Source organism: Xiphophorus hellerii, chromosome 23, assembly GCF_003331165.1.
Source record: "Xiphophorus hellerii strain 12219 chromosome 23, Xiphophorus_hellerii-4.1, whole genome shotgun sequence".
NCBI classification, from domain to species: Eukaryota; Metazoa; Chordata; class Actinopteri; order Cyprinodontiformes; family Poeciliidae; genus Xiphophorus; species Xiphophorus hellerii.
In genome coordinates, this window is record NC_045694.1 from 16,894,986 (window position 1) to 16,918,825 (window position 23,840).

The 23,840-nt window shown below is 40.2% G+C and overlaps 5 protein-coding genes and 1 pseudogene across 5 annotated transcripts; all 6 read right to left on the reverse strand.

The window, feature by feature from the left end:
• Positions 1-1,322: 1,322 nt before the first annotated feature.
• On the reverse strand, positions 1,323-3,842 carry LOC116715016 (protocadherin alpha-5-like). The gene has a single exon (XM_032555831.1). It carries the CDS (start codon positions 2,737-2,739, stop codon positions 1,438-1,440), a length of 1,302 nt encoding a protein of 433 aa, XP_032411722.1. The 5' UTR covers positions 2,740-3,842; the 3' UTR covers positions 1,323-1,437.
• A 1,153-nt stretch (positions 3,843-4,995) lies between these two features.
• Positions 4,996-6,371, reverse strand: LOC116715021 (protocadherin gamma-C3-like). Its single transcript, XM_032555835.1, has one exon. The coding sequence runs from the start codon at positions 6,230-6,232 to the stop codon at positions 5,111-5,113; it is 1,122 nt and encodes a 373-aa protein (XP_032411726.1). The 5' UTR covers positions 6,233-6,371; the 3' UTR covers positions 4,996-5,110.
• Positions 6,372-8,359: 1,988 nt separating this feature from the next.
• LOC116715032 (protocadherin beta-14-like) lies at positions 8,360-10,282 on the reverse strand (annotated as a pseudogene).
• A 738-nt stretch (positions 10,283-11,020) lies between these two features.
• LOC116715011 (protocadherin alpha-3-like) lies at positions 11,021-13,543 on the reverse strand. Its single transcript, XM_032555826.1, has one exon. It carries the CDS (start codon positions 12,951-12,953, stop codon positions 11,136-11,138), a length of 1,818 nt encoding a protein of 605 aa, XP_032411717.1. The 5' UTR covers positions 12,954-13,543; the 3' UTR covers positions 11,021-11,135.
• A 3,595-nt stretch (positions 13,544-17,138) lies between these two features.
• On the reverse strand, positions 17,139-20,229 carry LOC116715030 (protocadherin gamma-C3-like). Its single transcript, XM_032555841.1, has one exon. It carries the CDS (start codon positions 19,281-19,283, stop codon positions 18,423-18,425), a length of 861 nt encoding a protein of 286 aa, XP_032411732.1. The 5' UTR covers positions 19,284-20,229; the 3' UTR covers positions 17,139-18,422.
• Positions 20,230-21,176: 947 nt separating this feature from the next.
• LOC116715018 (protocadherin alpha-3-like) lies at positions 21,177-23,535 on the reverse strand. The gene has a single exon (XM_032555832.1). It carries the CDS (start codon positions 22,626-22,628, stop codon positions 21,408-21,410), a length of 1,221 nt encoding a protein of 406 aa, XP_032411723.1. The 5' UTR covers positions 22,629-23,535; the 3' UTR covers positions 21,177-21,407.
• Positions 23,536-23,840: the final 305 nt, after the last annotated feature.

Sequence of the window (23,840 nt, forward strand, 5' to 3'; positions counted from 1 at the left end):
AACAAGGAACACAGGTGGGGTTAAATACACAGGGAGTAATCACAGAAACGAGACACACCTGGGAACAATCAAGGGGAGGACAGGACCACGAAGAGACTCAAGGACACAGAAAACAATAAATAAATACACAGAAAAACTCAGAACATGACAGATCCTTTGATCTGCGCGTATTTGACAAGGTAAATAAAATATATCTGTTTCGTTGAACAATACCTATCCTTACTTTCACAATGATTAAAAAAATACACGTACGTTTCATTAAATATAGATATAGAGATGTCAGTCATAAAATATTATTTAAAATATTTTTTTGCAAGATCCTTTTACACAAAATACTTGTGACCAAAATAAACTCACCTTGTCTGTGCTTGGTAAAGTCTGAGTTCTGGTAAAAGTGTCTGTTCCGTTAATACTGATCAGTTCAGCATCTACAGGCGGAAACGGTGCCGGGAAAACCACTACGTCACTCTTCAGTGTGTCTGAGCTGAAACACACGTCATACTGCTGAGTAGCTTTAGAGTAAGACCAGCTCCCGTCAGGGTGGGTGGTGATCATGGGGGCGCTGTACCTGCTGAAATCACTGTCTGTCCTGTGGCATCTGACAGCTATTAAACTGATGAGACTCAGCAGAAAGATCACAGACACTGACACGATGGCGATCAGTAGATACAAGTTCAAATCAGAGAAGTTGTCCTCCTTTATAGGCACATGTCTGAACTGAGTCTGGACATCAGCTGTGCTTTCAACCACCATCACATCAATAGAAACAGTGGCTGACAGAGAAGGTTCTCCATTATCAGAAACCAGTACCACCACGGAGTGAGTTTTCAGGTCATTGTCGCTCATTCTCCTCTTAGTCCTGATTTCTCCGCTGCTGGTTCCGATCCTGAACAGGTTGTTTCCTTTGGGCTCAGACAGGTGATAAGAAAGCAGCGCGTTGTATCCAGAATCTGCGTCCACAGCCCTGATCTTTGCTACAAAATATCCCGCTTCAGCTGAATAAGGAATCGGTCTCACCTGTTAACAGAACCAAGTTCAGAATATGGTGCAAGAATTGTTGGATTATTATCATTTTCGTCCAAGATTAAAACATTTACAGTCACGTTGCTGCTGAGTGGAGGAACACCAGAGTCTATGGCCTGAACTTGAAACTTAAACGTTTTCAGTTCCTCGTAGTTAAAAGACTGCAGACTTATTACGTCACCAGTGTTTGAGTTGATGCGTAATACTGAAGAAACTGGCATACTCTTTTGAAAAGCATTCGAAAATCTGTAGATAACTTTTGCATTGTCATCCGCATCCGTATCAATTGCACTTATTGTGCAAAGTTTTGAACCGACTGGGCTGTTTTCTTTGACAAAAACGTGAATCACGGGTTCGGTAAAACGAGGTGCGTTATCATTAACATCGGCAACTTGTACAGTAATTACTTTGATGCTAGACAGACATGGACTTCCCTCGTCTGAAGCCTGTAACGGTGATTTCATATGTAGAGATGTTTTCTCTATCGAGCGGTCCATCAACTACTAATGAATAGTCATTTTTATAGTTGGACTTGAGCTTAAAGGGAAGCGATCCAGCTACACTGCATCTAGTTATTCCGTTTTTCCCGCCATCTTTGTCACTCACCGTAATGAAAGCAACGACCGTCCCCTGCTCTGCATCCTCTCTTACGGGCGTCATCAAGGACGTGACAGATATTTCAGGAGAATTGTCATTAACATCAATAACCTCTATTAATAACTTGGCGTGCGCACTGCGAGGAGGGACCCCCTGATCCTTTGCCTGAACTCTGATTTCATAAGCACGTGTTTCTTCATAATCTAAGCCTTCTTTTACTGCTACTTCCCCGGTTTCTGCGTTTAAATCAAACAGGCTAGACGGATCAATAGTTCCCGTTTTTATGAAGAAATAACGAATGTCACTGTTCACACCTTCGTCCAAATCCGTCGCATTTAACTTGACAACAAACGTTCCGGGACTAACATTTTCTCTGATCTGCACCTTGTACAGAGATTTACTGAACACGGGACTGTTGTCATTCACATCTATGACGTTAACTGTCAGCTGCAATGTCCCTGATCTGGGTGGCATACCTCCATCTACAGCAGTGACAACAAGTTTAATCGCTGATTCTTTTTCTCTGTCCAAAGCTTTCTGCAGCACCAACTCGGCCAAAACGCCATGCTCTCCACCACTCTGTACATCCAGCGAGAAATGTTCATTCTGACTCAGCTTGTAGCTTTTTACTGCGTTGCTTCCTACGTCCGGATCCACCGCTGCAGGGAGAGGATATCTCTCTCCTGGTGATAATGACTCCCAGATATTTAATGTATGTGTTTGTTCAATAAACAAAGGCGAGTTATCATTCACATCAAGAACGTTTATCTCGATACGGTGCACATTCATTGGATTGCTTAAAGCCGCTTGTATTTTCATAGAGCATTTTACCGCATGTGGACAAAGCTCCTCTCTGTCTATTCTCTCAGTGACAAAGAGGTTGCCGGTCTTTAAATTCACGCCAAAATATGCCTTGCTGAAACCAGAAACAACACGTAGATCCCTGGTGTTCAGATCGTGCGCGTTCAGGTTTAGATCCTTAGCAACATTTCCCACAACAGTCCCTTTGTTCACCTCCTCGGAAACGGAATACGATAGCTGGGATATGGAGCGCTCACAAAGAGAAAGCAGCGCAGCAGAATAAATCCAAAGATGTCCGTGTTGTGTTGCCCAAAACATCCTTAATGTGGCAACAAAGCAGACCCGATTATACCATTTATATTCAAAAAAATATGCAGATCCTATTTGCAGGACAGAGTATGTTCCTTTCCACGCCGTACGACCGAATGATAGGAAGCTACAAAGGCTGATGACGGGTTTTTCTTTTCGAGATCCACGAAGGAGGGTTTATGGAAGTATAATCCAATTCATACTAATGGTCTCGAGTGACATCATGTGGTAGAAGGATATATAGACACTTATCAGAATAGCAAACTAGACAGGCGTTGTAACTGAGATACATATCACGTACTCGTGGTTTTATTGGTTTAATAAAACCAAAAAAAAAAAAAAGAAAATAAATATAATCTTCATGTAGAAGTTTAGAAATGTCAATAATAAATGCAAATATGAAAATAATTTTAAGAGTACGATGATAATTTCAAAACAAATATTATAACATGACATTTTATTTGAAATGTCCAAATAAAATGTATGAAGTTATAATCTTGTTCATTTCTTGCACAGTAGTGTGATAATCCATCTCATCTAGTATTCTTACACACATTGAAGAAACAAAGATAACTGGAGCGGAGTGAGGAGGTATTCAGATGCTGCATCTTTGACATCAGTACCATGGATAGCGCCGAAATGACTCAGCTTTTTTTTTTTCTTATTTTTTAACTGAGCAGTCTTGTTATATAAAGAAAACATATTGAGAGGACGTTCATTTCATGGTGATTGATATCCAGTGTTTCATTATGAGTCAAAAGGACTATATTACAACATGTCATAACAGTGACACATCAGAACAGTAACTAATTGAGTACATTTTTGTAACATTTTATGGTGTTTATATCTCGTAGCAGTAAATGTTTGTATTTTTAGATCAAGTAAGCACCTAAGATTAGCTAGAGTATGTGAATTTCAAACTGCATGCACTACAGTATTGCAGTGGTGTCTCAAGGAAGATATATAATATTCATTGAACAATTCAGACAAAAGTTTAAACATGTTCTTATGGGTTTGTAGAAATAAAGTTCAACCAGACAGCTTCACTTCAGCAATGACAAGAGTTGATTTTAACAAAAAAGATAAATATGACAACATAAAGTCTCACTGATGACATACCTTATCTTTGTTTGGTAAAGTCTGAGTTCTGGTAAAAGTGTCTCCTCCATTAATACTGATCAGTTCAGCATCTACAGGTGGAAACGGTGCGGGGAAAACCACTACGTCACTCTTCAGTGTGTCTGAACTGAAACACACGTCATACTGCTGAGTAGCTTTAGAGTAAGACCAGCTCCCGTCAGGGTGGGTGGTGATCATGGGGGCGCTGTACCTGCTGAAATTACTGTCTGTCCTGTGGCATCTGACAGCTATTAAACTGATGAGACTCAGCAGAAAGATCACAGACACTGACACGATGGCGATCAGTAGATACAAGTTCAAATCAGAGAAGTTGTCCTCCTTTATAGGCACATGTCTGAACTGAGTCTGGACATCAGCTGTGCTTTCAACCACCATCACATCAATAGAAACAGTGGCTGACAGAGAAGGTTCTCCATTATCAGAAACTAACACCAACAAGTGGTGAGTTTTCAGGTCATTGTCGCTCATTCTCCTCTTAGTCCTGATTTCTCCGGTGCTGGTTCCGATCCTGAACAGGCTGTTTCCTTTTGGCTCCGACAGGTGATAAGAAAGCAGCGCGTTGTATCCAGAATCTGCGTCCACAGCCCTGATCTTTGCTACAAAGTATCCCGCTTCAGCAGAATAAGGGATGGTCTCACTGTTAACAGAGCCGTGCTCAGAATAAGGAGCTAAAATGGTTGGATTATTATCATTTTCATCGAGAATTAAAACATTGACAGTCAAATTGCCGCTTAGTGGAGGAACACCAGCATCTGTAGCCTGAACTTTAAATTGAAATGTTTTCAACTCTTCATAGTTAAAAGACTTTAGACTGATTATATCTCCAGTGTCTGAGTTAATGTTTAAAACAGATGATATTGGAATATTTTCAATGGCATTATCTAACAGTTTGTAACTAAGTTTTGCATTATCATCTAGGTCTGGATCGAAGGCACGTACAGTGTAAATTTTTGAATTCAATGGCCTGTTTTCTTTGACATAAATGTACACGGCTGGTTCTACAAAATGAGGTTTGTTGTCATTTACATCTGCTACCTGCACAGTGATCACACTGATGCAGGAGAGAGGAGGGTTCCCCTCATCTGTAGCTGTTATTGTGACATTATGAGCAGAAATGTTTTCTCTGTCTAGTTGTCCATCCACCACTAAAGAATAATCATTATTGTAGTTAGACTTCAGTTTAAAGGGACCAGATCCGATAACGTTACATTTAGTAACACCATTATTCCCTCCATCTTTATCACTCACTGTAACTAAAGCAACAATGGTCCCTAATTGTGCGTCTTCTCTCACTGGTGTCATTAAAGATGTGACAGATATTTCTGGCAGCGTTGTCATTCACATCAATCACATTTATCAATAATTTCGCATATGCACTTCGAGGTGAAGTTCCCTGATCTTTTGCTTGGACTCTAATTTCATAAGCGCGTGTTTCTTCATAATCTAGATTGCCTTTCAGAGTTATTTCTCCGGTTTCTGAATGTAAGTCAAATATATTTGTCGGGTCAGTATTTCCTCTTTTAATAAAGGAGTACACAATCTTACCGTTTATGCCTTCGTCCATGTCTGTTGCATTTAATTTTATTACAGGTGTTCCAAGAGGGGCGTTTTCCTTCACACTTACTTTGTAAAGTGACTGACTGAAACTTGGTATATTGTCATTTGCATCTATAATATAAACATGTACGTTTATTGACCCTGATTTGGGAGGCTTACCTCCATCAATTGCCGTTAACAGAAGTGTTATGACCGAACGCGTCTCCCTGTCTAGAGCTTTCTGCAATACCAATTCAGCCGACACGCCATGTTCTCCGCCGCTCTGAACATCGAGAGAGAAATGTTCATTCTGACTCAGCTTATAGCTTTTCACAGCATTGCTCCCCATGTCTGCATCCACAGCCACGGGGAGGGGATACCGCTCTCCCGTTAGCGAGGATTCAGAAATATTTAGGGAATGTTTGCTCTCAACAAATGCGGGAGAATTGTCATTTATGTCTACTATATTCAGCTCTATGCGATGTGCAGTCATTGGATGACTTAGAACTGCTTGGATCTTCAGCGAACATTTGATCAGATTCGGACAAAGTTCCTCTCTGTCTATTCTCTCGTTGACAAAGAGGTTTCCGGTTCGCAAATTAACGTCAACGTATTTCTTACTGTAACTCGAAACAACATGCAGTCCCCTGTCCTCCAGGTTCTGAAGATTCAAGTTTAAATCCTTTGCGATGTTCCCCACAACCGTGCCTTTGTTCACCTCCTCCGATATGGAATAGGACAATTGCGAGAACGAGCAGCCGCACAGACAAAGAAACGCTGCAAATGTAATCCATATGTATTCCTTTCCCCGTCGTGGATGCATCATGGGATCATAAAAGATAAATCAAGTGAAGTAATCATCTATCCGGCGTAAACATGTGTTAGTTCACAAGAACGGTGCTGACGGCAATCTATTCTGCTTCTCCAAGCGATTGTTGCACGACTAACGAGCCCTGCACGCGGCTTGCTGAGTTTTTAAATATATATTCAAACTAAAATCCGCGGTCTCCAGCGACATCATGTGGTAAATAATCAGTTTGTTCCTGAAACCAAAACACTTTTATTAAAGGAAGCGGCGTTACGACGAGGCTTTACAAATAACGATATGGATATTTGGGTTGGACCTAATATACAACTGAACAATTATTCACTTGAAAAAAGTGGAGTTTTACAAGTGTCAACATGATTATAGTTACATAATGTTGGCTTTATGCTTCGCCAATGTTGAAAAAGGCACTTTTCAATAAAGCATATATAATAGCTATAAACCATGACATTTGTCAAAAAATTATATTATAGTAATTTTGAATCAAAAATTAAAGTTAAAAAGAAAAAAAACATAAAGCCATTAGATGTGTAGCGTTAAAACGACTTGCAACATAAATCCTACTAATATTTGAATACATATTATGGTATGTGGGAATATATCGCTTACCTTGTCTGTGTTTGGTAAAGTCTGAGTTCTGGTAAAAGTATCACTCCCATTAATACTGATCAGTTCAGCATCTACAGGCGGAAACGGTGCGGGGAAAACCACTACGTCACTCTTCAGTGTGTCTGAGCTGAAACACACGTCATACTGCTGAGTAGCTTTAGAGTAAGACCAGCTCCCGTCAGGGTGGGTGGTGATCATGGGGGCGCTGTACCTGCTGAAATCACTGTCTGTCCTGTGGCATCTGACAGCTATTAAACTGATGAGACTCAGCAGAAAGATCACAGACACTGACACGATGGCGATCAGTAGATACAAGTTCAAATCAGAGAAGTTGTCCTCCTTTATAGGCACATGTCTGAACTGAGTCTGGACATCAGCTGTGCTTTCAACCACCATCACATCAATAGAAACAGTGGCTGACAGAGAAGGTTCTCCGTTATCAGAAACTAACACCAACAAGTGGTGAGTTTTCAGGTCATTGTCGCTCATTCTCCTCTTAGTCCTGATTTCTCCGCTGCTGGTTCCGATCCTGAACAGGTTGTTTCCTTTGGGCTCCGACAGGTGATAAGAAAGCAGCGCGTTGTATCCAGAATCTGCGTCCACAGCCCTGATCTTTGCTACAAAGTATCCAGATTCAGCAGAATAAGGGATGGTCTCACTGTTAACAGAGCCGTGCTCAGAATAAGGGGCTAAAATAGTTGGATTATTATCATTTTCGTCGAGGATTAAAACATTAACAGTAACATTGCTGCTGAGTGGAGGAACACCAGAGTCTGTGGCCTGAACTTTAAACTGAAATGTTTTTAACTCCTCATGGTTAAAAGACTGTAAACCGATTATATCCCCAGTGTCTGAGTTGATGTTTAAGAGAGAAGATATTTGAATATTAATAAATGACATAGGTAACAATTTGTAGGTAATCTTTGCATTGTCATGTAGATCAGAATCAACTGATTTAACCGTGTAAAGTGTTGAACCAATCGGGCTGTTTTCTTTGACATAAATGTGAAGCACTGGCTCCACAAATCGAGGAGGGTTGTCATTGACATCAGCGACACTGACTGTAATGATTGTCATACTGGACAAAGGCGGACTTCCCTCATCTGTAGCTATTATGCTGATATTATGAGCAGAAATATTTTCTCTGTCCAGCTGTCCGTCAACTACTAATGAATAATCATTTTTGTAATTGGACTTTAACTTAAAAGGAACAGATCCAACCACGCCGCATTTAGTTAAACCGTTGTTCCCTCCATCTTTATCAACCACTGTTATTAAAGCAACTATCGCTCCTAATTTTGCGTCTTCTCTTATAGGTGTCACTAATGATGTCACTAATATTTCCGGAGCATTGTCATTAACATCGATCACCTCTATTAGTAATTTAGCATGCGCACTACGAGAGGAGGCTCCCTGATCCTTTGCTTGCACTCTCAACTCATAAGCAGGCGTTTTCTCAAAATCAACATTACTCTTCAAAGTAACTGTTCCAGTTTCAGAATTTAGATCGAATACATTTGTTAGATCGGAATTACCTCGTCTTAGAAAAGAATACACAATCTTACCATTCATGCCTTCGTCTAAATCAGTGGCATTTAATTTTATTAGCACATTCCCCGGTGCTGTGTCCTCATTCACTCGTACTTTATAAAGAGATCTACTGAATATCGGCGTGTTATCATTAGAAGTCTATGACATTTACATGTATCTGTAATGTACCAGATCTCCCTGGTATTCCTCCATCCATAGCGGTCAGGGATGAGTTTAAGCACTGGCTGTTTCTCTCGATCTAAAGCTTTCTGAAGCACAAGCTCAGCAGATAAACCATCTTCACCGGCGCTTTGAACATCGAGTGAAAAATGTTCGTTCTTATCCAGCTTGTAGCTTTTCACTGCGTAGCTTCCAACGTCTGCATCTTCTGCGACTGGCAGAAGAAAGCGCTCTCCCGGTGACACGGATTCAGAGATGTTTAGAAAATATAAATGCTCGTTAAAGTCGGGCGAGTTGTCATTAATATCTAAAACATTCACTTCAATGCGGTGTACAATCATCGGGATTCAGCAAAACTGCCTGTATTCGTAGAGAGCATCGTTCAGCGTTTGAACACAGCTCCTCTCTGTCGATCCTGTCGTTAACAAATATATTTCCTGTCGCTAAATTTACGTCGAAATATTTCTTACTGTCACTCGAAAGAATGCGCAAACCTCGGTCCTCCAGTTCCTGCACATTTATGTTCAGATCCTTTGCAATATTGGCCAGCAAGGCCCCTTTGTTCACCTCCTCGGAAATGGTGTAAGATAAATGCGAAGCACTGCATTCACAAAGACAAAGCAGCACAATCCAATATATCCAGGAGCATTTCTCGTTCCCCATCCTGAACAATAAACGCAGAATTTATTTTATCCCAGTTGATCCACTGTGTTGTATGTTTCCCTCGCGAGTAGAAATACCATCATCAACAGCAACTCTTTTTTTTCCACGGCACAATCAGACAGTCTCTGTAAACGAATAACCAATTGGTGTTTTCGCTCGGCTGTGCAAGGTGGAGTTTTAGACAAGACGTACAAACAGTACCGACGGTCTCGAGCGACATCTTGTGGGAGTTTGAAGTAACTCATTATACATTTTAATTCACGCGCTTCCGGACGCTTTGAGTACTTTAAAATTTAACGGAAAAATAATTACTCTTTAAATTTTGTGATTGTGTGAAGTATTCTAATCACATTGCATTGAAGCCACAGATAAATATATATGAAACTCAATTTCATGAAACAATAAAAGCATGCTTCTATTTTTTAAAGAAAATATTCGACCAGTCTAACATATTAATCTAAAGTGATCAGGTTTTATAGTTTCGATGTTTAATATCAAATACGTGACTATTTTCAGCACCATGGAGAGCTTCATACATTCATGGATATTGTGATATTCTCTGGAGTCGCCCTATTTTCAGACGATCGCATAAAAAGTCAAAATAGTTACAAATAAGAGCACATTAATGCATCCGTAAAAAAGTGAAACACGTGACAAATTACACAGCATATGCTGGATTCATGAAAAGGCAGCAAGGTGCAGCATGTTAATGGTAACGGTCTACATACCGATGTCACACAAAAATGAAACTAATTACTTACTATAAGTCAGTAAAGCACATCAAGGACAAAAGGAACTTTAAGCACCAGCTGCACACATCCACTCACTGAATTCGTAAAGTAGAGAAAATCTCACAACTAGTTGGTTGGACCATTATTTCACTCAGGCTAAACAAACAAACAAGCAAACAAACAAAAAACGACAAACGGTGCTGAACACAATATAGCATCATGATATGTTGGTGGTCCAGCAACAAGGTAAATAATCCAAATTATTGCTGTTTTGGAACTATGTATGAACTTGTTTCGTTTCAGATCTAACCGGTTCATTTTATTTATTATTAAACTAAATTTAAATTTAGTTTAAATTTTAGACTAAGATTAACTTTAAAATAAATTTTAAATTTAAACTAAAATTCAGGCGCACAAGTATTTGAGAGTATAAAAAGCTCGCTGTATTTTGCTTGAATACATATTAGAGAGAAAACCGCAAGTTTGATCATCAAAAAAGCACAAAATGTTAAAATGCATAAACCTACCTTTTCTGTGTTCGGTAAAGTCTGAGTTCTGGAATAAGTATCACTTCCCATTAATACTGATCAGTTCAGCATCTACAGGTGAAAACTGGTGCGGGGAAAACCACTACGTCACTCTTCAGTGTGTCTGAGCTGAAACACACGTCATACTGCTGAGTAGCTTTAGAGTAAGACCAGCTCCCGTCAGGGTGGGTGGTGATCATGGGGGCGCTGTACCTGCTGAAATCACTGTCTGTCCTGTGGCATCTGACAGCTATTAAACTGATGAGACTCAGCAGAAAGATCACAGACACTGACACGATGGCGATCAGTAGATACAAGTTCAAATCAGAGAAGTTGTCCTCCTTTATAGGCACATGTCTGAACTGAGTCTGGACATCAGCTGTGCTTTCAACCACCATCACATCAATAGAAACAGTGGCTGACAGAGAAGGTTCTCCATTATCAGAAACTAACACCAACAAGTGATGAGTTTTCAGGTCATTGTCGCTCATTCTCCTCTTAGTCCTGATTTCTCCGGTGCTGGTTCCAATCCTGAACACGTTGTTTCCTTTGGGCTCAGACAGGTGATAAGAAAGCAGCGCGTTGTATCCAGAATCTGCGTCCACAGCCCTGATCTTTGCTACAAAGTATCCAGATTCAGCAGAATAAGGGATGGTCTCACTGTTAACAGAGCCAGTGCTCAGAATACGGAGCTAAAATAGTTGGATTATTATCATTTTCATCCAGAATGCACACATTAACAGTCACATTGCTGCTCAGCGGAGGAACACCAGAGTCTGTAGCCTGAACTTTAAATTGAAATGTCTTCAGTTCCTCATAATTAAAAGACTGCAGACTGGTTATATCTCCTGTATCCGAGTTAATGTTTATAAACGACGTCACAGGGATATTTTTGGAATCACCTTCTAGTGAATAAGTTATTCTTGCGTTTTCATTCATATCAGGATCGACTGCGCTAATTTTAAAAATATTGGCTCCAACTGGGCTGTTTTCTTTCACGTAAATATTGATCACGGATTCCAGGAAATGAGGCGCGTTATCATTAACATCAGAAATTTGTACATTGATAACGGTGGTGCTGGACAGAGATGGGACTCCGTCGTCATTAGCTATAATTGTGAGATTGTAAGAAGCATGTGCTTCTCGATCAAGGGGTCCTTCTACAACTAAAGAGTAATAACTCTTATAATTAACATTTAACTTGAAAGGAGTTGAACCAACAAGCTTACATCGAGTCGCACCGTTTTTACCACCATCTTTATCCGTCACTGTAACCAAAGCTACAACGCTTCCTATTTCAGCATCTTCTTTAACTGGGTTCATCAGTGATGTTACAATAATTTCTGGGGTGTTATCGTTTACATCCACTACTTCTATTAAAAGCTTGCAATTCGATCGAAGAGGTGACGCACCTTTGTCTGTAACCTGAACATGAATTTCGTATGATGACTGTGCTTCATAATCTAATTCACTTTTAACGCTGATATCTCCGGTTTCTTCATTTATAAAAAAGATATCAGATGGGTTAAAGTTTGCACGTTTGACAAAAGAGTAAACTTTTTTTGCGTTTTCCCCTTCATCTAAGTCAGTTGCATTGAGCTGAATAATTTGAAATCCTACTGGGGCATTTTCAGTAACTCGAGCTTTATAAAGGGTTCTGCTAAAAGACGGCGTGTTATCATTGGCATCTAAGACATTGATAATGATCTGAACAGATCCGGATTGTGGAGGCCTTCCTCCGTCTAAAGCAGTAAGTTTTAGGTTAATAACTCCTTGTTTCTCTCGGTCTAAAGCTTTCAGCAGCACTAATTCAGCAGATGCGCTGTGTTCTCCGCCGCTCTGTACGTCGAGGGAAAAGTATTCATTTACACTGAGCTTGTACGTCTTTACAGAATCGCTGCCTGAATCCGCATCGACTGCTAAAGGCAGCAGGAAGCGCTCGCCCGCTGGTGAAGATTCAGAAATATTGACAGAGAAATATTTCTCCACAAAAGTAGGCGCGTTGTCGTTCACATCATTAATCACCACCTCGATGCGTTTATGTGCTACAGGATCACTCAGTATGGCCTCAATATTTAATGCGCATTTAATAATTTTTAGACAAATCTCTTCACGATCTATCCTCTCATTGACATACAGCTCTCCTGTTTTAAAATTAGCTTCGAAGTATTTCTTACTGCGTCCCGACACAATATTTAGATTCCTGGATTGCAGGTCTCGGACGTTGACGTTTAAATCCTTTGCGAGGTTCCCGACAACAGTTCCTTTGTCCGCCTCCTCGGTGATAGAGTAGGATATCTGAGCTGCAGACCAGTCGGATGCAAATAACATGACCAGGAAAAATAAGATCCCATTATTCCTTCTTCTGCTCATCGCTGATTTAAGAGAAACGCACGATATCCTTGTTGTTTCTACACTGACACCATTAATTCGGTAAATATGTTCAAAAGCAAGTGATTCCACTCCCTGCTGTTGAGCCATGGTTTCTGCTCATCAAACAAAGCACACATAGTCTGCTGTGACGCATAAAAAGAAAGGAGGAGACTGAAAACGGCAAGCTCACGATACGCACGGTCATCAGCGACCTCACGCGCTGTAACCATATACTATGAAAAATGTACATGAAAATATTCCTCATACAAAATAATGACACTTTTATTATGCAAAATCACTTAAATTATTTGAAACAAGCGGAAATTTTTCTATGTCAGTCTACTGTGATTCAAGCAAGATGAAGAAAAAAAATCTAACGTGAAGATACTAATAGTAAATGCAACAAAAAAAGATAGAACATGTAATGATATCAATTTGAGAAACCCTTCATCTGTAAAGGACCGACGAAGGCAAGAAGTGAACTATTTATACGAAAAAGAACATAAAATTACAGCACGATGGAAAGATCCTTAGATCGGCGGGTATTTGACACGGTAAAAAAAACTGTATCTGTTTTATTGAACAATAAAAATATATATCCTTAATTTCACAATGATTAAAAAAAATACACGTACGTTTCATTAAATATAGATATCTAGAGATGTCAGTCATAAAATATTATTTAAAATATTTTTTGTAAATTCTTTTTACACAAAATACTTGTGACCAAAATAAACTCACCTTGTCTGTGTTTGGTAAAGTCTGAGTTCTGGTAAAAGTGTCTGTTCCGTTAATACTGATCAGTTCAGCATCTACAGGCGGAAACGGTGCGGGGAAAACCACTACGTCACTCTTCAGTGTGTCTGAGCTGAAACACACGTCATACTGCTGAGTAGCTTTAGAGTAAGACCAGCTCCCGTCAGGGTGGGTGGTGATCATGGGGGCGCTGTACCTGCTGAAATCACTGTCTGTCCTGTGGCATCTGACAGCTATTAAACTGATGAGACTCAGCAGAAAGATCACAGACACTGACACGATGGCGATCAGTAGATACAAGTTCAAATCAGAGAAGTTGTCCTCCTTTATAGGCACATGTCTGAACTGAGTCTGGACATCAGCTGTGCTTTCAACCACCATCACATCAATAGAAACAGTGGCTGACAGAGAAGGTTCTCCATTATCAGAAACTAACACCAACAAGTGGTGAGTTTTCAGGTCATTGTCGCTCATTCTCCTCTTAGTCCTGATTTCTCCGGTGCTGGTTCCAATCCTGAACACGTTGTTTCCTTTGGGCTCAGACAGGTGATAAGAAAGCAGCGCGTTGTATCCAGAATCTGCGTCCACAGCCCTGATCTTTGCTACAAAGTATCCCGCTTCAGCAGAATAAGGGATGGTCTCACTGTTAACAGAGCCATGCTCAGAATACGGAGCTAAAATAGTTGGATTATTATCATTCTCGTCCAGGATTAAAACGTGTACTGTAACGTTGCTGCTAAGTGGAGGATTACCAGAATCTGTGGCCTGAATCTTAAACTGCAATGTTTTCAACTCCTCAAAGTTGAAAGATTGCAACGCAGTAATTTCACCTGTGTCTCTGTTTATATGTAAAGTAGTTGAAAGTTGTGTTTTAGCGGGACTTGTATCAATTAAGGAATAAGTAATTTTAGCATTTTCGCTTGCGTCCGCATCATGCGCTGTTGCCTTTGTGATTATTTGTCCAACTTTACTGTTCTCTTTCAGATACACATTGATATCACCTTCTGGAAATTTAGGCGCATTGTCATTTACGTCAGAAATATACACGTAGACAACAGCAGTACTAGTGAGCGCTGGGCTTCCTTCATCTACAGCAGTGATAGTCAAATTATGAACGGATACAGTCTCTCTGTCAAGAGGACCGTCAATTATTAATGAATAATAGTTTTTGTAGTTTGACGTTAATTTAAATGGGACGTCGTCTTGGATTTTACAGCTAGTGAGGCCATTCGAGCCTCCGTCTTTATCGCTCACTGTTACCAAAGCAACGACTGATCCAACTGCTGCATCTTCCTGCACATTAGTCATCATGGACGTTATCGAGATTTCTGGTGCATTGTCATTAATATCAACAACCTCGAGCAACACCTTGGCGTAACCACTCCTTGGGGACGCGCCTTGATCTGTTGCGCGCACTCTTAATTCATATACATTACTTTCCTCGTAATCCAAATCAGCTTTGACAATCATTTCGCCGCTCTCCGGAATAACACTGAATTTTCTAGAAGAGTCTGCCGTTCCCCCTCCCATTAAAAAATATGTGATGTCTGCATTCGGACCCTCGTCTAAATCAGTTGCATTTAATTTTAATATTGTTGTGCCCACCGGTATGTTTTCTCTGACACTTACTTTATAAAGCGAATTACTAAACAAAGGCGAATTATCATTAGCATCTATCACGTTTACGAGAATTTGCATGCTGCCAGACTTCAAAGGTTTTCCTCCGTCCACAGCTGTCAGGGTCAGTTTCAGTGTGGATTGCTTTTCTCTGTCTAAAGCCTTTTGCAGAACCAACTCGGCAGACACGCTGCCGCGACTGCTGCTGACATCGATCGAAAAATACTCATTTGGACTCATTTTAAAGGTTTTGACTGAATTGATGTCAGTATCTGCGTCGTGAGCTGCTGGGAGAGGATATCTTTCCCCCGTGGAGGATGATTCAGAGATATTGAACACATGAATTTTCTCTGAGAATGCCGGTGCGTTATCATTAATATCCAGGATGTTTACTTCAATGCGATATACTGTTCATGGGATCGCTCAGGATTCCCTGTATGTTTAAGGGGCACTTGGGTGTATTAGGACAAAGCTCTTCGCGGTCGATCCTGTCGCTTACAAACAACGCTCCTGTTTTTAAATTGGCTTCAAAATACGTCTTACTATATCCAGACACAATTCGAAATTCCCCGTTGCTCCAATTGCTGTGCGCTGACGTGTAAATCCTTAGCAATATTCCCGACCACTGTCCCTTTGTCCACCTCCTCGGAGACCGAGTAGGAAATCTGAGCGGAGGACCAATCCAATAAACAAAGAGTAATGGCGAGCAGCATCCATTCGGATTCTCTTTTCAGTTTCCGATTCATTATTGTACAAGACGGTCAATCCAAACTAAGCTCCTTTATTTATAAAACTGGCAAAAAAGTAAAAAATACGTCCAACATCTTCGAGTCTCGAGACCATCTTGCCCCACGACGACGTCCAAACCAACACCAAGCACCGAGTGGTTCGTACTTCAGCAAGTAAAAAGAGGAGTTTCGTAGCCATTAGGCGAGCATCAGGGAATGTATGGTCTCGGGTGACATCTTGTGTCCGATATACAGACTTTCATACATTGAAAATAATGGGAAAGAAACCCCTGACAAAATCATTCAGTGGTATTGCTTTTTTTTTTTCTTTACTGAAAAAACATCAAGAAAATATATCTTCCGGTCAGCCAAGAAATATTGACGTCAGTTGATAATTATAAACCTTTAACCACACAGTGTGAAAAGTCTTAAACATAGTGACGGCTTTAGAAGAAAATCACAAATAGGACGAGCTGGCGGAAGAGAAAAGCTACGACTGCTTGTATAATAATAATAATAATAATAATAATAATAATAATAATAATAATAATAATAATAATAATAATAATAATAATATAATATAAATATTGAAGACGGCTCTTCTAGTTATATTTACATATAATTTAACCAGTAGTCATATCGATATTGTATTACAGCACCATGGCTACCGCCATTTGCGAGGATTGGTGGACCACAAACGAACCAGTAAAAATTGTAAACTCACAGCTATGCCAGATTATACTTTCATTTAAAAGTGAATTTACTGCAAATTGACTGATGATGAACATTTGTCATCGATGTTTGTCAACTTAACAACACAAATAGAAAAACCAGCATACGTTTCATGGATTTAAACACATGAAGATATTACTTCCAACGGAAGTTGCGGCAAGGAAATCGCTATTTTTTTTTTCTTCCATTTTTAAGAAATATAGTTTTGAAGATGACTCACCTTGTCTTTGTTTGGTAAAGTCTGAGTTCTGGTAAAAGTGTCTGTTCCGTTAATACTGATCAGTTCAGCATCTACAGGCGGAAACGGTGCCGGGAAAACCACTACGTCACTCTTCAGTGTGTCTGAGCTGAAACACACGTCATACTGCTGAGTAGCTTTAGAGTAAGACCAGCTCCCGTCAGGGTGGGTGGTGATCATGGGGGCGCTGTACCTGCTGAAATCACTGTCTGTCCTGTGGCATCTGACAGCTATTAAACTGATGAGACTCAGCAGAAAGATCACAGACACTGACACGATGGCGATCAGTAGATACAAGTTCAAATCAGAGAAGTTGTCCTCCTTTATAGGCACATGTCTGAACTGAGTCTGGACATCAGCTGTGCTTTCAACCACCATCACATCAATAGAAACAGTGGCTGACAGAGAAGGTTCTCCATTATCAGAAACTAACACCAACAAGTGGTGAGTTTTCAGGTCATTGTCGCTCATTCTCCTCTTAGTCCTGATTTCTCCGGTGCTGATTCCGATTCTGAATAAGTTGTTTCCTTTTGACTCCGACAGGTGATAAGAAAGCAGCGCAGTTGTATCCAGAATCTGCGTCCACAGCCCTGATCTTTGCTACAAAGTATCCCGCTTCAGCAGAATAAGGGATGGTCTCACTGTTAACAGAGCCATGCTCAGAATAAGGAGCTAAAATAGGATGGATTATTATCATTATCATCGAGAATTAAAACATTAACAGTCACGTTGCTGCTCAGTGGCGGAACACCAGAGTCTGTAGCCTGAACTTTAAACTGAAACGATTTTAACTCCTCGTAGTTAAACGATTGCAGATTTACAATATCGCCTGTATTTGAGTTAATTGTTATCATCGAACTAATCTGCGTATTTTTGGGAGAATTAAGGAAACTGTACGTCGATTTAGCATTTTCATCCGAATCTGAATCAAACGTAGATAGTCTATGAATTGTTGTTCCAGTTTGGATGTTCTCTTTTACAAACACGTTAATTAGAGAACCAGGGAATCGAGGAGGATTGTCGTTTACATCAGAAACCTCAAGCGCAATTACTGCTGTTGTCGTAAGCTCAGGTGATCCCTCATCTGTTGCTTCAATTGATATATTATATTTAGAAATATTTTCTCTGTCGAGTGGTCCATCGACCAACAAAGAATAGTATTTTTTATAATTAGATTTGAATTTAAATGGAACAGAACCTGTTATCTTACAATTGATTTGACCATTTTTGCCTCTGTCTCTATCGGTGACCTGTTACCATCGCAACAGCCTGTGGCTATTTCAGCTGTCCTCCTTTATTGGGACTCATCAGAGATGACACCAATATTTCCTGGAGCATTGTCATTGACATCAATCACTTCGACTAAAACTTTACTATGTGCACTGCGGGGTGGACTTCCTTTATCTCGTGCTTGAACACGGATATCAAATGCTTGGTATTCCTCATAATCAATGTTGCCTTTAACTATAATCTCTCCGCTATTGTTATTTAAGAGAAAATATTTCTTCAGGATTTAAACGCGCCCCCTCTGTGAAAGAATAAACGATCTGACCATTGTACGCCTTCATCTAAATCAGTGGCACTCAGTGTTAATAAGGTTGTGCCCATATTTGCATTTTCAGTCACTTGTATTTTGTAAAGATTCTTACTAAATACGGGCGAATTGTCGTTTACGTCCAAAACATTCACTTTTATCTGTAAAGCTCCTGCTTTAGCGGGTTTGCCGCCGTCAACTGCAGTCAGAATCAGCTCGATCACAGGCTCTTTTTCGCGATCTAATGCTTTTTGCAATATTAATTCAGCAGAGACACTCTGGTCACCAGCGCTTTGTATATCTAATGAGAAATACTCATTTGTGTTTAACTTGTACGTCTTCACCGAATTAGTTCCCACATCCGCATCATGAGCGACGGGGAGTGGATGTCTCTCCCCAACATGCGAAGCTTCAGATATATCTACTGTAATCACTTCCTCGAGAAAAAAGGGAGCGTTGTCATTAATATCATTTATCAACACCTCAATTCGATGGAGGCTGCGAGGGTTGCTCAATATGGCCTCGATGTTTAAAAAACATTTAGCCAGATTCGGACAAAGCTCCTCCCGGTCTATCCTTTCGCAGACGAAAATTACTCCAGATTCACGATTTATGTCAAAATAACGCTTTCGATACCCAGACGCCATCTGGAGGTCCGTGTTCTGGAGCTGCTGCACACTGAGGTTTAAGTCCTTCGCAACGTTTCCAACCACTCTGCCTTTGTCCACCTCTTCGGAAATGGTGTATGATATCTGAGCCACGGACCGATCAACGAGACAAAAAAGGGTGAAAACCAGGCTCCACATATTATCCCGTCGTGTCCGAGCCGCCATCGCTTTTCATAAGAAGCCCTACACGTTCTGCTTTAGTGCTTAAAAAGCATGTTTTTTCTTTCATATATCCATTCTTGCAAAAGATCCTCACTCGTTACGGGCCTCGCTCATCTGTGAGGTGTTTTCACAAAGCAGCCTCTGATGATGACGTTGCTGCTTTGTCTTGAAAATGGGAGGAGTTTACAGCATATTAAACAGCTTTTTTTGCGCGGTCTCAAGCGACATCTTGTGATCACTTAATTGTGCAACAAACTAATATTATTAGATTTTGGAAAACAAAATTATTGAAAAAAAATTCTGATTGGGCAAGTGCGCAGCAGAGTATGTTCTGTTGGAATAGAGATCCTTTTATAAAGATGCTAAGTTAGTGAGTTGTGTATTTTAAAAGCCAAAAAGCAAACATGTTCCTGGTAAAACAAAACAAAACAAAAACATATCTGTTCAATGGCACGTAGAGTATTAAGTTGAACTACAGCATCAGCACCAAGAACAGCTCTTGACTCTCAACACAGACTACAGCGAAGAGGCACACATTAGTCAGAACCACGGACAGCGCATGGACAGAATTCCTGTGTCTTTCTGCCACTTATTTAACAAAGCATATTTGTTGCGTATATTTTCTTTCGTTATAGACTTTCTTAAACTATGGCTAAGTAAAGGCTTCCTGAAACTTCACCAACATCTAATTTGAACATAAATAAAAATATACAGAACAAAGCAGAACGTGTAAATGTGCAGGTTTGGATCACTTTAAAACGTCTTCATTATGGTGAAATGGTGGCTTATCATTGACATGTGATTAATTTGTTGAGTAAATCTACATTATGGCTTTATCAAAGGAAATACTCAAACCACAGGTCCAAAATATTCTGTACAGTTTGATCATGTAGCTGAAATACAGTATACACACAACACATTAGCATTAGCAAAATTAAAATTGACTCAACACATGTACACTTCTTACCTTATCTTTGTTTGGTAAAGTCTGAGTTCTGGTAAAAGTGTCTGTTCCGTTGATACTGATCAGTTCAGCATCTACAGGCGGAAACGGTGCGGGGAAAACCACTACATCACTCTTCAGTGTGTCTGAACTGAAACACACGTCATACTGCTGAGTAGCTTTAGAGTAAGACCAGCTCCCGTCAGGGTGGGTGGTGATCATGGGGGCGCTGTACCTGCTGAAATCACTGTCTGTCCTGTGGCATCTGACAGCTATTAAACTGATGAGACTCAGCAGAAAGATCACAGACACTGACACGATGGCAATCAGTAGATACAAGTTCAAATCAGAGAAGTTGTCCTCCTTTATAGGCACATGTCTGAACTGAGTCTGGACATCAGCTGTGGTTTCAACCACCATCACATCAATAGAAACAGTGGCTGACAGAGAAGGTTCTCCATTATCAGAAACTAACACCAACAAGTGGTGAGTTTTCAGGTCATTGTCGCTCATTCTCCTCTTAGTCCTGATTTCTCCGGTGCTGGTTCCGATTCTAAATAAATTGTTTCCTTTTGACTCCGACAGGTGATAAGAAAGCAGCGCGTTGTATCCAGAATCTGCGTCCACAGCCCTGATCTTTGCCACAAAGTATCCAGATTCAGCAGAATAAGGGATGGTCTCACTGTTAACAGAGCCGTGCTCAGAATAAGGAGCTAAAATAGTTGGATTATTATCATTCTCGTCCAGGATTAAAACGTTTACTGTAACGTTGCTGCTGAGTGGAGGATTACCAGAATCTGTGGCCTTAACCTTAAACTGAAAAGTTTTTACTTCCTCATAATTAAAAGACTGTAGGCTCATTATATCTCCAGATTCAGAATTAATACTAATCATTGGGGTGAAATGCTGTCCTCTACTGTTAGTTTCCAGAACCGAATAGCTCACCTGACCATTTTTGTTGATGTCAACATCGACTGCTGTCACTGTTTTTATTATTGTACCCACTTTACTGTTTTCTTTCACATATATGTTTATAACAGGTTCCTGAAAGTCCGGTGCATTGTCATTTAACATCAGAGACAAAAACAGCAACAAGGCTGGTGTTTGAGAGAGGAGGTTGCCCCTCATCTGAAGCTAATATTATTACATTGTACTGAGAAGTCACCTCTCTGTCTAAATGTCCATCAACAACCAAGCGAGTAATAGTTTTTATAGTTTTTCTCAAGTTTGAAAGGAACTGTGTTTACAATCTTACAGGTAACTTCGCCATTTTTACCACTGTCTCTGTCTAGTACCGAAACAAGAGCAATAGCCGTACCGACGGCAGCGTCTTCCTTGACTCTACTCGTAAGTGACGTCACAGTGATTTCAGGGGCATTATCATTAACATCTATGACTTCAACCAGCACTTTACTGTGAGCAGACATGGGAGGCTGGCCTTTATCTCTTGCCTCCGCACGGATCTCAAAAGCTTTCTTTTCTTCATAGTCGATTTCACCTTTCACTGAAATGACTCCCGTTACAGAGTCTATTTCGAAAATATCAAGAACGTAATCTTGATCTTTACTGCGAAGAGAGAACACTATCTCACTGTTTGATCCCTCATCAGCGTCTGTGGCATTTAAAGTCAAGATTGCAGTGCCAAATGCGACGTTTTCTAGCACGTTAATCTTGTAAAGACTACTGCTAAAAATAGGTGCGTTATCGTTTGTATCCAAGACATTTATTTCAATTTCTGATGTACCTGAATTTGCCGGAGAGCCCCCGTCGAATGCAGTTAAGAGGAGTTTTATATTTGATTTTGTCTCTCGATCTAAGTTTTTTTGCAGCACTAGTTCTGGAGATATGCTCTCTCCTCTTTTGTGTGTGACGAGACTGAAGTATTCATTTGGACTGAGCTTGTAGCCGCTAACGCCATTTTTACCTCCGTCGCCGTCGCTTGCTTCCGACAAGGCTAATTTAAACCCGGGCGAGGTATTTTCTGCGACATCCAATAGTTGGGATTGCGCATTAAAAGTGGGTGAATGATCGTTGACATCTTTAATTTCTATCTCCACGCGGTACAACTTCAACGGGTTGTTTATTACAGCCTCCAAGCTAACAATGCATTTGGACTCATCTGCACACAGCTCCTCTCGATCTATCCTCTCATTAGTGATCAAAAATCCGGTCTTTAAATCTACCTCGAAGTATTTCCTTTTAGATGTAACAATTTGAAACAAGCGGGAGTCCAAATCCTGCACGTTCAAGTTAAGGTCCTTCGCAATATTTGCTATGTTAGTGCCTGGTTTTACCTCCTCTGAAACAGAATAAAACAGCTGTGTCGTCGCCGCTTCCTGGTAACAACCCAGCAGTCCCAGCAGAAAATGTGTAAAAGCAGGTCTCCAGAAATTTGTTGATAACATAATTCCGTTTAATGTGATCAAGGTATAGTTCGCTTATATTTCATTTGCCTCAGAGAAAATCTAAAATTCAAGGCGAAATCCGTGGCTTTGTTGAAATGTATTCCATAATGTCGTCCCGTCGGTTCCCAAACCTCTTTGTGCTGAAAATCGCAGCCAGCCTCCTTTTGCTCTACGAGGAGCGTTACCACTTCAGTGTTACGGTCTATAGCGTCGCTTTGTGGTGATCTCGCAAAACCACACTCATCAGAAAGAATAATAATAAAAAATGACTAACTCGAATAAAAATAAATAAAGATTCTACTGAAGGTCACAAGTTACATTCCGATGCAGGAATGGTTTTTGAAAGGTGTTAATTATTACTAATATTATTTTACTCTTTACACAGAAAGAAAGGAAGAGGGGGCGGAATGCGTGTAAAAAATATTTATAAAGAGTTATTAAAAGCGTCACTACACGGCATAAATATTTAGCGGCAAAAAATAAATGCTTTTTACTTTATATACAAAAAACAACAAGATGTCAGGATTTAATTTCAAGGAAATTGCCGCCAACGAGACAACGTGTCAGAGTAAACAAAATCGTATAGATTATGCTTCTGAAGATTTGTTTCTTTAAATTATTTAAGATCAATTATGTGTGTAGGCCTACTTTATGATATTATACGGTATACACAATTGAACAATGCTAATTTCATCATGCGTGGATTTGACACAAAATATCTAGTCAATGTATGAGCGCAAGTAACATACATTTGAAAATAAAAAAAAATCAGCGTCTTGGAAAGTGGAGTTCAGTTCTGCAAGCAGTAACAAACATAACATTTCTGTTTTTCTTTTTGAGGATCATGCATGATCCTCATCGATGTAAGTATTACCCATAACGTTGGTAACAACAACAAAATTTGAATTTTAAAATAAATCTTACCTTATCTGTGTTTGGTAAAGTCTGAGTTCTGGTAAAAGTATCACTCCCATTAATACTGATCAGTTCAGCATCTACAGGCGGAAACGGTGCGGGAAAAACCACTACGTCACTCTTCAGTGTGTCCGAGCTGAAACACACGTCATACTGCTGAGTAGCTTTAGAGTAAGACCAGCTCCCGTCAGGGTGGGTGGTGATCATGGGGGCGCTGTACCTGCTGAAATCACTGTCTGTCCTGTGGCATCTGACAGCTATTAAACTGATGAGACTCAGCAGAAAGATCACAGACAC

Coding starts and splice junctions, on each gene's coding strand:
- LOC116715018 (XM_032555832.1), bottom strand. CDS start 22,628: ATGTTATCAACAAATTTCTGGAGACCTGCTTTTACACATTTTCTGCTG.
- LOC116715021 (XM_032555835.1), bottom strand. CDS start 6,232: ATGATGCATCCACGACGGGGAAAGGAATACATATGGATTACATTTGCA.
- LOC116715030 (XM_032555841.1), bottom strand. CDS start 19,283: ATGGCGGCTCGGACACGACGGGATAATATGTGGAGCCTGGTTTTCACC.
- LOC116715011 (XM_032555826.1), bottom strand. CDS start 12,953: ATGGCTCAACAGCAGGGAGTGGAATCACTTGCTTTTGAACATATTTAC.
- LOC116715016 (XM_032555831.1), bottom strand. CDS start 2,739: ATGTTTTGGGCAACACAACACGGACATCTTTGGATTTATTCTGCTGCG.